At 34.7% G+C, this 17,307-nt stretch overlaps 1 protein-coding gene across 5 annotated transcripts in view; it reads right to left on the bottom strand.

Moving 5' to 3' along the window:
* The window catches only part of CCDC18 (coiled-coil domain containing 18), a 93,113-nt gene that overhangs the window by 69,408 nt on the left and 6,398 nt on the right, over nucleotides 1-17,307 (bottom strand). For all 5 annotated transcript variants that reach the window (XM_081145283.1, XM_081145286.1, XM_081145284.1 and 2 more), the window contains 8 exons: nucleotides 16,522-16,683; nucleotides 15,399-15,505; nucleotides 13,509-13,637; nucleotides 8,544-8,640; nucleotides 7,022-7,143; nucleotides 5,609-5,900; nucleotides 3,030-3,154; nucleotides 2,012-2,172 (listed from right to left, as the gene is read on the bottom strand). In XM_081145283.1, coding sequence (XP_081001409.1) covers nucleotides 2,012-2,172; nucleotides 3,030-3,154; nucleotides 5,609-5,900; nucleotides 7,022-7,143; nucleotides 8,544-8,640; nucleotides 13,509-13,637; nucleotides 15,399-15,505; nucleotides 16,522-16,683 — 1,195 coding nt within the window. The remainder of the gene's footprint in view (nucleotides 1-2,011; nucleotides 2,173-3,029; nucleotides 3,155-5,608; nucleotides 5,901-7,021; nucleotides 7,144-8,543; nucleotides 8,641-13,508; nucleotides 13,638-15,398; nucleotides 15,506-16,521; nucleotides 16,684-17,307) is intronic.

Raw genomic sequence — 17,307 nt, 5'->3', positions numbered from 1 at the left:
GGGGAAGGAGATGGGGGAGCGCAAAGGGTGAAGGTGGTCAAAAGGTACTGGGGATGTAATGTATAGCACAGTGATTATAGTTAATAATACTGTAGAGTGTATTTGAAAAGTGCTAAAAGAGTTGATCTTAGAAGCTCTCATCACAAGAAAAAAATCTGTAACTTTGTATGGTGATGGATGTTGACTTATTCTGGTAATCATTTTCTAATACCTTGTATATACACATCTTAAACCATTACACTGTACAGTTAAAACTAATACAATGTTATATGTGATTTATATCTCAACAAAAAAGGTGGCATGGCTGGCTATATTAATTTCAGACAAAGTAGACTTCAGTATAAGGTATATATATAAGTAGGGATAAAAGGAAACATTTACTATAATCATGGGGTCCATTCAACAAGAAGATACAACAATCTTAAATGTGTAAGTATAAAATATCTTCATAATATCAGGAGCAAAGATTGATAGTCTTAAAAGAATAAATTACGAAACCAGCATATAAATCTGAAGATTTTAACACTACTCTCTCAGTAATTGACAGAACAAGTATACAAAAAAATCATTAAGGATAAAGAAGACTTAAACAACATTATCAACCAATTTAACATAATTGACACTCACAAAAACATTCCACCCACCCTAGCCAGGTAGCTCAGTTGGTTAGACCATCATCCTGATACACCAAGTTTGCTGGTTTGATCCCGGTCGGGGCACATACAAAAAATCAACCAATTAATTCATAAATAAGTAGAACAATAAATTGATTTCTCTCTCTCCCTCCCCCTCTCTCCCTCTAAAATCAATAAATAAAATTTTAAAATAACACTCCATTCAATAATTACAGAATACATAATTTTTGTCAAGTGCATTTGGAACATTCAACTACAGTGGTACCTCAGTTTTCTAACATCTCTATTGACGAACATTTAGGTTTACGAACACCGTAAATTCAAAAGTAAATGCTTGTTTTCGAACACGCCTCGGAAGTCAAACATGCCACACGGCTTCCACTGAGGGCAAGATCCTGAGGCCCAGCTGTCGGCTGCTGATTTCTCGGTTTTCAAACGTTTCAGAACTTGAACAGTCTTCCAGAACGGACAACATTCGAAAACTGAGGTACCACTGTATATGCTGACCAATAAACCAAGTCTCAAAACAGTTTTAATAAAATTAAATCTGGTTCATTCATGAATTAAGCTGTTTAATGGAAACAACCTAATGTCTACCACTAATTAAGATATCTCGAAAGTCCCTAAATACTTGAAAATAAACACACACAAAAGACATAAGATATTTTGAAATGAATAAAATAAAAAATTAGTGGGATGCAGCTAACATACTGCCTAAAGAAAACTGTATATCTTTAAATACTTACATTAGAAAAGAATTTTAAAATCAATAATCACAGCCTTCACTTTAAGAAAAGTTGGGGGGGGGGGAAGAAAATTAAATGCAAAGTAAACTGGGAAGGAGTACAAAGTACTGATTGTGGTGATGATAACAAGGGTATAAACATGAAAAATAAACATTTGATAAAATGTTTGTTTTGGAGGGTATATTTTATTGTAAGGAAATTTTACTTCAATAAAGTGCATTTTTCAAGAATGATGCAAAATTTAAGAATTCTGAAATAATTTCCGCTGTCTTAGTAATCGTAATAGCAGATTACTTAACATGTTTGCTAAAAGAAACCAAACAGCTGATAATCCATTTATTTATTTATTTATTTATTTTTAAATAAATCTTTATTAACTTCAGAGAGAGGAAGTGAGAGGGAGAGAAAGAGTTGAAACATCAATGATAAGAGAGAATCACTGATTGGCTGCCTCCTGCATGCCCCCAACCAGGGGATCGAGTCTGCAACCCAGGCACGTGCCCTGACCCAGAATCAGGCCGTGAGCTAGTGGATCATAGGTCATGCTCAACCAGCTGAGCTATTTTTTAAAAATTATCATACAGAACTCTGATCATATTTTATTTTGAAAATTTAATAAAATATACTCACCTACATGACAACTTCCTAGTTTTACAGGTTCTGTTTCTAAACTACTTAATTTGACACTTTCTTTGTTGTCATTATGAGAAATAAGACTCTGAGATAACTGATTCGCAGTCAGATTTGCCTGAAGCTTTTGAATTTCTGCCTCTTTTATTGCAAGCTTAATCCTAGCACAGAGGGGAAAAAAGCCAAAAAATATTAGAAAGGTTCTATAAAAAATATCTCATACCATTTTTACCATTCAAGATGGTAAAAAATGTCAAACTCTGATATTAGTCAACTATTGGGCAGGATATGCAAACTCTTTTATACTACTGATTGGACTGTAAACTGGTTCAGCTACTTTAGAAACTTGGTAATACCTAGTAAAATGGAAAATGTACACACCCTACGACCCAGATTTTCACTTTTAGGGATATACATTAGAGAAACTCGCCCATATTGTAGTTAACATGTATAAGTATGTACTCTGCAGCACTGTTTGTAATAGAAACTAGAAACACAGTAACTATCAATAAAGGAATAAATAAACTGTGATATAGTTATAGGATAGACTCTTATACAGCTTTAAAAACTAAACTATCCACAGTAATCCATGCATTGATCAATCACTCTACCTACTTCAACATGAATTTTTAAAATGATGTTGCATGAAAAAGCTAAATTAAAAAATATATATAAACATCTAGTATATTTCTGTGAGTACAAACATACAAAATGGATTGAAGAATATGTACCTAATTCATGATGGTGGATACTAAGGAGGAGAATGGGACTAGTGGTAAGAATCAAAATATATCATCTATCCTGTAATGTTTTATTTTTTACTTAAAGAAACAGATTTAATAAAACAAATATCACAAAGCATTAAGAAGTAATTCTTAGTTGTGGAAACACAGATATTTGTTATAACACTCTCTGAACTTTTTGTATATTTTTCAACATTTCAATTAAAGATCTTAACTTATTTACCAATTTTTAAAAGCATTGTATTTGCTACAACTTCAGAACCAGAAAACCATACCTTAATTCTGAAATCATCATTTTATTTGCCTCACAGCAGCCAATGTAGCTGTCATCCTTGTTCGACAAACTACTCATCTGGTGCTTAGAAAGAGGTGATTTAAAACCAAACATCTCTCTTTGTAACTGTAAGTTTAAAAACAAACACATATAAATTTGTAATATCTATAATGCAATTTTTAAATTCAGAACCCTAAGTCTGAAAAATAGTGTGAATTTAATAGAAACAACCTAACGTCTATCAATAGGAGAATATATAAATTCATTATGAAATAATGTATAAATACATTATGAAATAAGATAATGGAAAAACTACCATAGTTAAATAAAGCTGCATTATGTACATCGTTATGGAGACATCACATAACATAAAACTGAGTGTAAAACAACAGTGACACATGTAGTACTTTCAAAAATGAACTGAACTGTATGCACACACACACACACACACATACTTTTTTTTTTCTAGGTGCATCTGTATGTGGCAATATTTAAAATATAGACAAGCAGGCCCTGGCTGGTGTGGTTCAGTTGGATGGGAGTCATCCCATGCACCGAAAGGTTGCTGTTAGATTCCTGATCAGGGCACATGCCTGGGATGCAGGCTTGATCCCCAGTAGGGGATGTGTGGGAGGCAGTGATTGATGTTTCACTCTCATATTGGTGTTTCTCTCTCTCCCTCTCTCTTCCTCTATAAAAAATCAATAAAAAATCTTTTAAAAAAATATGGACAAGAAGGGTACACAGGAATTTCAGAACAGTCGCTACCTCTGAGGAGAGCGGGAGAGAATCGAATCTGATATATAAAGAGGCTTCATTTACCTGTAAAATTTTATTCTAAAAAAATCTGAAGTAGATATCACAAAATGTTATCCAGATTTAGAAAATGCTATGCTACATTGGTCTCTGTGCTTTTCTATGTGCTTGAATAACACAGAATTTTAAAATTATTTGTAAAAAGGGGCAAGGTAAGCACTAATGACCACTACCTTAAAACTATAACCAAATCACACTTTATAGAAATGAAAAAAACTCACATTTCCAAACCATGTTATTCTTAGCACTGCATGAAACACAGGATCAAGCATATATTATCATACCACCTTCAGAATCACATACCAAGTAATTCTTGATACGGAGTCAAACGAAAATATCAATTTTAAATGGATGCTATCTGCATCTGATTACTATTAGATTCCAAAAGCAAACTGGTACATTAAAAACCTAAGCAAATAATCAATAATGAGCATCCTAGGAAAGTAGATATAACAGAGGGCTGGGAAGAATCATACATTCTAGTTTTAATTCTGCTACAAGTTACCCACTTCCTTGCATCTACATTTCTTCACCAATAAAATGATGGTATTGAACCAGATGATTTCTAAGGTCTCTTGCAGCTTCATAACTCCATGACAGTTTAAAATTCACATACATATATGAAACCAACCACGACACATTTATCCGTAGTTTTCTCCCTATCTCACCTTTACTTGACATCTATCAGAAACAAATTTCTGACATAGGTATATTTACCTTCTTCCTAATCTCACTTATAAATATGATCGTATACATATATAACTTAAAGAGAAAAAGTGGCTGGGTGCATTATAAAAAAATTTTAATGTTCTGTACCATTCACTAAGTACATGAAAAGTTGCTCAACATTATTAGTCATTAGGGAAATGCAAATTAAAACTACAATGTAATGCCACTTCATACACACTAATATGGATATAATAAAAAAGACATTAACAAATGTTGGCAAGGATGTGGAGAAACAGGAACCCTCATGCATTGCTGGTAAGGATGTAAAATGGTGCAGCCACATTAAAAAACCGTTTGGCATAAATTTACTCTATGACCCAGCAATTCTAGTCTTACTCAAGAGAAATGAAAACATATCCACACAAAGGCTTATATGCAAATGTCCATAGCAACATTATTCATAATAGTCCAAAAGTAGAAACAATCCAAATGTAAATAAAATGTGGTATATCCACACAATTAAATAGCCAACAATGAAAAGAAATGAAATAGTGATATACGTCACAATGATCTTCAAAAACACTAAGAATGCAAAAGACCAGATGCAAAAGAGAATATACTATATAACTTAATTTATATGAAATGTCCAGAAAAGACAAATCTCTAGATGCAGAAAGTAAACTAGCGGTTCCCTAGCGGTGAGGGTGGGTACAGAAACTAATTATAAATGTGCACAGGGATCTTTTGGGGATGAAAGCAATGTTTGAAAACAAGTGTAGTCACTGTTCCAAAGCTTGTAAATTTACTAAAAATCATTGAACAGTACAGCTAAATGGGTAAGTTTTGCGGTATATAAATGTTACTTCAATAAATCTGTTTTTTAAAAATTCTGTGCCATTCTTATATATCGCACCTGAGAGACTGAAAAAGGCTGAAATAGCAGAAAGGACAAAAAAAATAGGGATTAAATAGAAAAGAAATTGATGACTGAAAGTATAGACATGCAGGAAAAAAACAGAAACTCCTAAAGCAACCACAAAATGATGGTTTCTTATAGAGCACTTTAGTAAAATTTTCCTTTTCACATATACTTACTGGCAACTGGGACATAATTTTATCCAGACGTCTCAGTTCTACCCTTGAACTTTCTATTTCTTGCTGACATACATCCAGTCGTTCATTCTGTGTTGCAATACGGACCTTTAATTCTCGGTTTTCATTCATTAGAGAAAATTTTTCTCGAAGTATTTCATCTTTGTCCTCTAACTCACTCTCTAGCTTCAAAATACTTTGTCTAGATTCAGATAGTTGCGCCATGACTTCTGAATTTTTCACTGCCATCATTCTTAATTTTTCTTTTCCATTGTTATTTTCTTCTTTTAACTGCCTGTGAAGAAAACAGCATAAAGTGTATATTCATTTTAAATAATATTTAGTTAATCTCACATAAAATATTTTAAAGCTTAATTTTGAAATAATACCTGCTCAGATTTGCCATGTACCTATTTCTTGCATGCCAGGCACTCACAACCTTATGTGGTAGCACTATTATTACTCCCTGTTTATAGATGGAGAAACTGAGGCGCAAAAAGGTTATGAAACATGCCAGGTGTTTCACAGTAAGTAGTAGGGCAGGATAATCCCACTATCTTGGAAGCAACTGCTCCTTTTTTAAAAGTGTAAAACAGGCCCTGGCTGATGTGGCTCAGTTGGTTGAGCATTGTCCCATGCACCAAAAGGTCCTCGGTTCGATTCCCAGTCAGGGCACATGCCTGGGTTGCAGGCTTGATCCCCAGTAGGGGGTGTGCAGGAGGCAGCCAATAGATCTCTCTCTCTCTCTTCCTCTAGAACCAATAGAAACATTTTAAAAAAATAAGTAAATAAAAGTGTAAAACAGGAGACCTAACTCCAAAATCCTGACACACTATTTTGTAGCATTTAAGGAAGTTTTAGATCATATAAGGAAAAACCATGAAGTAGCAGCCACAACTCTACAAGGGAAAGTCTAATCAACCATTAACAGATTACTAGGCATTAATATTTTCAAATATATATACCTATAAATACATGTCAAACATTAGAATAATCTAATCTTTAGAATTGTTACTGTATTTCATCAGTTCCCCTTTTCACATTTTTAAGGTCTCTGAAATGAGAAGCTGAACTAGGTGATTCTTCATAATTTGAAGAATACATATCTTACTAACTAGCTAATTAATGTGGTCAGACTGTAAGAATATTATGTCTGTGTTAATTTTCTCTAAATATATGCAAAGCATAAATGTTGATCATATTACTCTATATTTATAAGTATATTAACATCAACATACATTTTATTCATTTAAAATCCTAACTTTATTATACCTAGAAAACAATTTGTCATGAAGCCTTATCTTTCCACATAATTTAAGGCCATAATTAAAATATACAAAATATTCTATTCCAAAATGTTTCAGTTTTTTCTTCATTTCCACACAAAAATTCTTTTTCTACAACAGGATACTGTACCTTAATTTCTCTTTCAGAATTTCAAGGTCACTTTTATATAGACCACACTTTTCCTGTAGCCTTTTATTTTCTTTTTCACAATTAATTAGATTTTTCTCTAATATTTCTTCTTCAGCTTGAACCTAAAACAATAATGTGTTTTAAGTGGGCATACTACTGTTGTCATAGGTTTTAGGTTTTTCAAACTAAAAAGTAGTGATTTTAGAAATAAGCAGGAGAGTGGAATAAATATTCCACCCGTTAAAGTTCCCAACCTTATAATAAAGGGAGCAAAGTGAACTTCCTGAACAGGGAATGGAATTCTAACCTGTTCAGAAATGGTTAAGAGCCTATGACAGCCGGGCAATAGCATAAGTGTTCTGGCCTTACACCGACAAGTCAAGCAACTCATGCAGGGACTGTGCATGAAGTTACTAAAGGCTAACTTTAGTGCAAATGCTCCAGAGAAGTAATTTTTGAAAGTGTAGCCACAAAATACTCCCACTGAAATCACAGTCCAAAATTCAAAACAAAAGCTAAGTACTCAGTATGAGAGGGCAGGAGTGGAGGACTAGGCAGATCACCCTCCCTTCCTTGTTACACCTACCTAACTACAGGGCTCTGCTGAGCAGTTTGAAATTGATAATCATAAAGAGATATAAAAAATCATCTCTTATAGTTTCCTCTCTTTCCTTTATGAAGACCTCCCTTTTCTCAAGGATACCCCCCCCACAAGTTATTCTACCTCCCCCTGTAGATTACCTTATTAAAAATCCCTTCCATGATACTTCCCACAGGGACCTTCTCCAAGGCTTTCAGAACAGTGATCTAATTAATTCACACATAAGATTTGGTATCAAATGGGATTTTGATTTCTTAATTTTTAATAACAATATTTCTTTCTTCTAGCCTTCTACCTTTTTAAATCAGAATTATTAACTTTCTCTGTTTCAGTTATTATCTCAAGATGGAAATCTCTCATAGTATCTGTTGACCAGACCTCTCTCTGAGCTCAACAACTGAATATCCAACATTTGGCCTTCCTCCAAACAGGTTTTATCATCATGTGGTATTACTTGAAGATAGCAAATGAATGTAATAAAGCCACTATATTACTATGAAGAATCTGTTCAGGAACATTCCCTTTGAGAGGCAGAAGTGAGCCGCTCTGACAGTTCGAGGGAGCCTACTTAATCTACTCTGTCTTCATTTTCACTGAGGTGATGGGAACAAATTTCCTGCTTCTATTCCGATAGCTCCAGCTCCTGCTCACTCACCCCATCCCATCTTTCTCTATATTTTGTTTCTTCTCTTGTCTCCACTATTTTCTCTCTTTGGATAAAAAAGTTTCTGCTTATTATAAGATTGTGAAAATCATCCTTAACTAATATTTTTGAATTATTTCAATGATTTTATTTTGAATGAGACCATAAAAATTATTCCTTGCTTTAATCAGAAATAAACATATTCTATTTATGTCTCTCTTTATTTTTAGAATATGGACAGTAATAAAAAACACTGACTTTGTACAACTGCCTCTTACCTTTTCTAGCTTTTCAGCCACTTTTTCTTTATAATGTTGGAAAGCTTTACTCAGCTCTTCAGCATTATATAGTGCTTCATTCCTTTGTCGTTCAGCTCTGAAATTTAAAAAGGGATAATTAATAAAAGCAAAGAATGCCCTGCATTTGAATAGTTAAGTTCCAAAGTAACCTATATTTAAATTTAAGTAATAATTAAAGAGAAGCAGACTTCTCAGTACTAAAAAAAAGAGTATTAGGCTTAAAATGCAAAATAAAGAATGAAGATTAAATTACAATAATTTTCTCACTATAAAATATCAATATAAAAAGTAAAATATAACAAAATATTTATAAATATACTTTAAATCATACGTACATTCTATGTGTTGGCAATATTTTTTCCTCAGTCCAGAAAAGACAGATTAGGGAAGTAGCCTGAGGCTGTATGATAAATTTTCAAAGAAAAAGTATTACAGAATCAGTCCACTGTATAGTACATTAAAAATACTCAGTAAAGCCCAGCTGGCATGGCTCAGTGGTTGAGCATCAACCTATGATCCAGGAGATCACAGTTCAATTTCTGGTCAGGGCACATCCCTGGGTTGTGGGCTTGACCCCCAGCAGGGGGCGTGCAGGAGGCAGCCGATCAATGACTCTCTCATCATTGATATTTCTCTCTCTCTCCCTCTCTCCCTTCCTCTCTCTGAAGTCAATAAAAATATATTTTAAAAAAACAAACTCAGTAAACCCAGTGACCTTTGCGAAGGACAGGTAAATTTTCAAAAACGTATTTCAAAAGACAGTAACTTCTACTGATACAAGATATAAAAATCTGAACAAAATCCAACCACCACCAAGCACTGTCTTAAGCCCAACCATGCTGCCTCACCTCTTAGCTGACCCTGACCTTTCATCATACTTCTCACACTGAATTGAGACTATTAGGCTGGAACTTGGTAAATTTCCTATTCACACCTAAAAAGTTTTCTAGCCCTGGCTGAGTAGCTCAGTTGGTTAGAGCATTGCCCCCATAGACCAAGTTTGTAGGTTTGATCCCTCCAGGGCACACATAAGAATCAACCAATGAATGCATAAATAAGTGGAACAACAAATATATGCTTCTCTCTCTCCGTGTTTCTCTCTCTCTAAAATCAGTAAACAAAATAAAAAAACACACAACTTTTCTATATTTAAACCCATTCTCATCACATTCTTTCCAGTGTAAGGGAAATTCAGTGACTCTTACCCAAGGTGAATTCCTTTATCTATACTCTTGATCTTAGCTCTTTCCTTTGAGGAGTTTACTCTAACTTACATATTTCAGTCTCTTCTCTATTGGCTTACGAGCTCAAGTGAAAGTATCCCTTATTTTCTGGGTTTTTAAAAATCCTCACCCAAAGATATTTTTTCCATTGCTACTTCAGAGAGAGTGGAAGGGGGAGAGAGAAGGAGAGAGAAACATCAATATGAGAGAAACACATCGATTGGTTGCCTCCTGCATGCCCCCCCCCCCAATCAGGACCAAGGTTCAAGCCTTCAACTGAGGTACGTACCCTTGGCTGGAACTGAACCCGGGACCCTTTAGTCTGTGAGCCAATACTCTAACCACTAAGCCAAACTGGCTAAGGTGCCCTTATTTTCTACATGTGTGGTTCTTAAGTCTGGATAGCAACTGTGGATATCGGAGGTATCTATTTCATTCTGAAGTTTCAGATAAAAAATAGAAAGAATTTAAATAGTAAGGGATTTATCTGAAAATCTAAGAAATTTGCAAAGCTAGAATTCAGAGCAAAGGACACTTGTATTTCTTAACAAAACAAAACCCCCCATACATATTGTACCTTCCTCTGTCATCCTTCCTTTCGAGCCAAACTTATCCTCTTTATAGTTATCTACTCCTCTTCACCACCAATTAAAAAAAAGGCCTAACATATTTCAGCCACACAGAACCATATGGATGTATATACATCTATGCACTCCCAACCCAATTTTAATGAATCTTAACTCTGCTATTTTTGTTTCACGTAGACTTATTTTTATTAAATTTATTGGGATGACAATGGTTAATATGAACATATTGGTTTCGGGTGAGCCACACCAGCCAGGCTCCCTTCTATGTTTATGTTGTCACAAATTATCCATCTTCATGCTGTAAGTTTTTTGGTGATCTTACTCGTAGTGTTGTGACCTTACGTTCTTTGTTTCAGGTAGAATAGCTCCCTTGAGTATTTTCTGCAATGGAGGTTTCCCGGTGATAAAATCTCTAAGCTTCTGTACGTCTGGGAACATCTTTATTTCTCCTTCATATTTAAAGAATAATTTTGCTGGATATATTGTTTGTGGCTGGTAATTTCTTTCAGATGTTTGAATATTTGGTTCCACTCTCTTCTGGCCTGTAGAGTTTCTGCTGAGAAGTTGGATGAAATTCTGATGGGTTCTTCTTTGTAGGTCACTTCCTTCTTTTCCCTGGCTGCTTTGAGAAATTTTTCATTGTCATTAATTTTTGACATTTTTAATACAATGTGCCTTGGAGAGGGACTCTTTGAATTGAGGTAACTAGGTGTTCTGCTTGCTTCTTGGATCTAAGGATCTAGTTCTTTCCACAGGTTTGGGAAGTTCTCATCCACTATTTGTTTGAATAGACTCTCTGTTCCCTTCTCCCTCTCTTTTTCTTCTGGAATGCCTATTATTCTAATATTGCTTTTTTTCCCTGATGGAGTCAGTTCTCATAGAGCTCTTTCATTTTTCTTTATGCTCAGGTCTCTCTCTTCCCTCTGTCTCATTTCTAGATTCCTATCTTCAATATCACTAATTCTTTCCTCCATCTGGTTGGCTGTGTTTTCTATGCTTGGTAGCTCATTCCTAATCTCTTTAACTGCATGCTTCATTTCCAGGATTTCTGATTGGTTCTTTTGTAAAGTTTCAATCTTTTTGGTAAAGTACTCATTTTGTTCATTGATTTGTTTTCTGAGTGCTCCAAATTGTCTGTCTGTATTTTCTCACATCTTGAGTATTTTCAGAACTGCAATCTTGAAACCTCTATCACATATTTCCCATATTTCCATGTGTTTCAGCTTACTTTCTGGGGATTTTTCATTTTTTCTTATCATCTCTGTTACCATGGTTATTCATGGTATTTGCTACTCTCCTTTGTGTAGGCATAAATATCCCTTCTATATCAGCATTCTCTGAAGAGGTCTTTCTACTATTTTCCAGTAAACAACACTGAATCGCAAGATTTTTTTACCTCTGTGATCTCCCAGACTTGACCTCCACAGCTTCTGTAAGAGTTCAGCTGCGCTGCTTTGGGGTGGGATTTATTTTGCCCTTATTGTAATGGCAACTCCAGACTCCAGACCTAAGTGGGGTACAGCCCCAAGCACCAAACCCAAGGATCAATCACAGAGGGAAACAGCAGTTCCACTACAATAGCTCTTGATTTACAGATAAAATGTTCCTGGACCCAATACCAGGGCAACGGAAGGCAAGTTTTGGGAGTCCAAGGGGCAGCAGAGCTCTGTAACTCTGTTTCTTTGCTAGAAACACCCCCACCTGACAGTGGATATCCACATGGCAGAACCCTGCACTCTGTCAGGTGTCTGCTGGCTCAGTCACTGTTCACTCTGCTCAACCTGATGGACTGGCTCCCGCAGCGATCTGTTCCTCCTGGCTGAAGGAAGCGCCTGCTGCCTTCGGCTTCCTCCTCTCCCCTGGCTGTGCCTCGCACTCCTGGCTACACCTCAAACTCCCAGCTGCAGGGCTGAGTCTGCGGACCATCCGAGCTTTCCTCCCTTCTCATCTCCCTGTTTATTCCCAGTGTCTTTAGATGTTTCAATGCACATGTCTCTCAGGTGTACCTCTGTATTGAGTAAGGAATTCTTTGTTGAATTATAATTGGTTAATTTATTGCAATTTCAGGGGGAGAGGCCAAGGTTATCTTTCATGTCGCCATTGCTCTGACATCACTCTCTCATTTTGAATTTCAGAATATTTAACCATACAGTTTACACTTACAAGAAGTACATTTGCTAGTGTTTATTATTCAAGAGGCACCTGACATTTCTTTTTTCATTTAATTCTTATACCAAGACAATATCACCTTGATTTAATAGATGAACAACTGAGAAACTGAGATTCAAGAAGGTTAAATAATTTGCCCAATGTAACAAAGCCACTGAGAGGTAAAATCTGGTTATTTGACTCCAAAACCTAAATATTACCACTAACTAATAGTGCCTACCAAATATATATTGTAACTAGAACTAGACTAACCAAATGCTGCTGGGAAAATATTCTTCCAAACCCATTTTAATGAAAAATGACTTAAAGATAGGTTTTTAGAAATTCAAACACAAATAAATATTTAATCTATTTATAACTTTTCAAAATATACTCCCTTGTAGCTATTTATACCATATATACATTTTCAAAATATTTTTATTGTAAAAGATAAAAATGCAGATGATTTTACTCTATGTAAAAGCTGTTTTAATTACATTATTATATTGTAAAGTCTCATTAATTTAAACTAAAGCTTTTAAATATTAGTTTAAAAGTTAATTTACATTCAAAGTTAATGGTTCCTAGGTCAAGGCTACCTAGAAAACTTTATCTTAAGACATGGTTTAAATAAAATCAAATTTTTATTTTTTTATTTTTTTTTACATTACTTATGTATTCCTTAAGGAAGACCCAAAGACACTTTCTCATGAATTTTATGTAAGTTGTGAAACTTAATTTCAGAAATAAGTAAATATCGTTACCTTGATAAGCATTATTAGGCTTCTAGGAATTAACCCCAATCAAGAATGCCAATAACATAAAATCCACATATGAATAAAAATGGACAAAAAAGAAAATTAAGTTATTCTACTGACAAATTTTTGAAAATTTTCCACTTCAAAACTTGGCTAGAATTTTAAATAGGTAATATATTCTTTGTTTCCCTTACAAAAAAAAAAATTACTTGCTTTAAAAACACATACCTCTTTCCTTGTTTACTCTGTTCAAGTAAGTCCACCTTCAACTTTATACATTCCTCTTGGGACTTCTGCAAACTCTGTTCCTTTTCAATCACTGTTTTCTGACTCTGCTCTAATTTATCTTCTGCCTCTCTATAAAATAAAAGGATATTTTTAAAGGTTATTGAAGAGATTATGCAAGTATGCAAAAATAGTTCAACATTAGGAATTCTGTTAGTTAAACCAGAGTTAAGAGAAATTAATATTTAGAGATAGAGAAAGGGCATATTTATCATTTAACAACTAGTTTTAGTACAGAATAAAAGAATACTCCCATCAAATTATAAATATACAGTTAATATCCTATTTCATGGTCAGATATTAAAAGCATTACCATGTAGTTTAGAGACCAGATAAGAATGACTGTTAACACCACTATATCCAATGATTTTTTTCCTGACAGTTGTAAAAATGAAAATGTAATAAGTGTAAATAAATGAAAGAAAAGATAAAATTTACTTTTTTTTGCTGATATCATTAGCTACCTAGAAAATCCAAGAGAATAAAATGAAAAATTATTAGACTTAATAAAAGAGTATGACAAACAGTCCAATTATAAAATAAAAGCAGCAGCTTTCCCTTATACTATCAGTGAACAAAACAAGAACAAATTCACAATCAAAATATACAATACTTAGGACTAAACATAATATACGTGTCTTAAAGGAATCTGCAAAATTCTAATGGTCATGAGAGACGACTTTAGTGTATATCTAAATCATCTGCAGGACTCATTAAAACATAAGACTGTGCCCTGGCTGGGTGGTCAGTTGGTTCGAGCATTGTCCCATACACCAAAACGGTTGCAGGTTCGATTTCTGATCAGGGCACATACCTAGGTTGTGAGTTCAGTCCCTCATTGGAGCAAGTACAGGAGGCAACCCATTGATGTTTCTCTCACATTGATGTTTCTCTTACATCAATGTTTCTTTCTTTCTCTTTCTCTCTTTCTCTCTCTCTCCCCTTCCTCTCTCTTTAAAATCAATAAACATACCCTCAAGTAAGGATTAAAACATAAATAAATAAACAAACAAACAAATAAATAAATAAGATCTATTCTCAAATTTTAAAAAAATGAAACATAAAGATTGCTGGGTCCTGCCTGGCTGGGCGTGGCTCAGCGGTTGAGCGTCGACCTAGGATCCAATAGATCGGGGTTCGAGTCCTGGTAAGAGGACATGCCCAAATTGTGGGCTCGATCCCCAGTTGGGGGTGTGCAGGAGGCAGCCGATCAATGACTCTCTCATCACTGGTGTTTCTATCTCTCTCCCTCTACTTTCCTCTCTGAAATCAATAAAGATATATTAAAAAAAAAAAAAAAAAAAAAAAGATTGCTGGGTCCCTCCTTTAACAGATTGTGATTCAGTAAATATGCAAAAGGACCTGAGATTTGCATTTTTAACAAGTTCCCAAATGATGATAATACTGTTAGTCCCAGAACTACACTTTGAGAATCACTAAAATGAAGTAATGTGCACTTTAGTATGTATATATTTCTTATTTCAAAGCAGAAGAGGATATATTATAAATCGATTCCTTGTATTTTATTTCTTGAACTCCCATTGAAGTACTGAGTATATATTACTATGTAAGGCAAGAAATAAACTAGTTCATATTTAATAAAAGCATGTAAATAAGTATCTCAGCCTAGATTTAGTCTTTTTTTAGTCCCCATATACTGCATGGATCTTGTAGCCAAGAGGAGTGATGATGGACTTAACACAGATTCAACACATTCTAACATAGTTTATAGTCCACTACAGATTTATTGGGGCAGTCTATGAGATTTAACAACATATATGAAAAGGCAGAGGCAGGAAATAAAATTTTTAAAGCTGTAAAAAGTATACTTACCTCAAAACTTTATCTTGGGCTGAAACTTCTGCTTCCAAATTTATAATCTGTTCTTCTAAGATGGGCACATTGGCTGCCTGTTGTTGAACAGATTCAAGCATAGAGACCTAAAACAAACAAGGGAGTTCCTAAATGGTGGAAATCAGTGATCTCTCTGCTTGTTCTTTTTTCTGTTTTTAAAGTTTAAAAAAAAAAAGTTTTCAACAAAAGAGAATGTATTGCCCTGGCCATTGTGGCTCAGTGGTTAGAGTGTTGGCCCACACACCAAAGGGTCGAGGGTCTGATTCCTGGACAAGGGCATATACCTGGATTGCAGGTTGGATCCCGGGCCCTGGTTGGGGCATGTGCAGGAGGCAACCAATCAGTCTCTCTCTCTCTCCCTCCCTCCCTCCCTCTCTCCCTCCTCTCCTTCCCTTCCACTCTCTCTAAAAAATCTATGGAAAAAATATTTTCAGGTGAGGATTAACAACAACAACAAAAAGAATGTATTATTTTAAAAAGGAAGATAAATAAGTTGTATTTCCTTTGTACAAGAAATAAAACCACACAAATTGGTAATCTTAAGATTTTAAATGCGCTCTCCCTCCCAGGAGCACAGCCAAGCCTTTCCCCTCTCCACCTTCTTCCTCCACAAGCATGCATCTCATAAACCTTAAGGAACCCCAAGAGGCTTGCAACCAGGGTAGGCATGGGCAGCAGCAGTTTGTCCCAGGCAAACCCCCTGAACCTATCCCCAAGGCCCCCTTTTCTCTGACTTCTTAGTAGGCCAAGCAACCCAGCCTATGCTCATTTCCCCACCTAGTCCTTCTCCTGTTATCCTTGGCCCTTCCTTGTTCCACTGTCCCCAGCTTAATAAACGTCCTCTAAAGTTAAATAATAAAATAAAAAAAGATTTTAAGAAGCTCTGACTTATCTAAGTGCACAGACTATACAAGTTTCCCTGAATCATTTTCAGATATTAAATTCACATAAAACTGATTCCATAACATATTGATACTGTATTATCATAATAAAAACTATTCATAACACATTAAAGCAATACAAGGAATATTTTTCCAATTATAAATCTTTATGTAATTATAATGATTTTCTGTTGGAATAGTCATCACTTCAAGAAACATACTTTGGCTCTTGACTGTGTTAATTCAAAGTGCACAGATTCGATTTTAGTCATTAAACAATGATTCTGTGAGACCAAACAGGCATTCTGTTGCCTAAGTTTATTAAGTTTATCTCGAAGACTTCTCATCTCCTGATCCATGGGGTTAGAAGATGAAAACAATATCTGAAAAATCAAAAAGAACAATCTATTATTATTTTATTAAGCATTGCATGTAATTAATGGAAAATGATGAATAATTATCTATAAAATAACTAAGCTCAAAAAATGATTTAAGATATTTAGTGAGTGTTGGTGAGGAGATGTGAAACAATCAAGTGCCCTCTCTGCCACTGCTGGTGGACATGTACATAAATAAGTACAGCTTAGAACGTTGGAAAAGCTCTTAGCATTATCCAGTAAAGCTGAATATGCTAAGACTCAACAGTTTTAATTCTGGGTATTAATCTGACAGAAACTTTTGTAATTTTGCACCTGACGATATAAAAATATTCATAGCTACATTGTCCATAAGAGACAATTAATGGAAAGGACTCAAATATTCACCAATAAAATGGATTTGGATAAAAGATTCTTTAAACAGTATAGATATTTCTATCACACTCTTCTGAATATATATTTTACAATAAATTATTTTAATTTTCACGAGGGTTGAGGTTTTCAAAACCTGATTTAATTAGTTTCTTAATAATATATTATGCAACTCAAAAGTCAAAACTATATAAAAAAGCGCACACAGCCCTGCTGGCATAGCTCAGCAGTTGAGCATCAACCAATGATCCAAAAGGC

The sequence above is a fragment of the Miniopterus schreibersii genome, assembly GCF_964146895.1.
Source record: "Miniopterus schreibersii genome assembly, chromosome: 8".
In the NCBI taxonomy this organism is placed as follows: Eukaryota; Metazoa; Chordata; class Mammalia; order Chiroptera; family Miniopteridae; genus Miniopterus; species Miniopterus schreibersii.
This window is presented reverse-complemented; position numbering and strand designations above follow the sequence as displayed.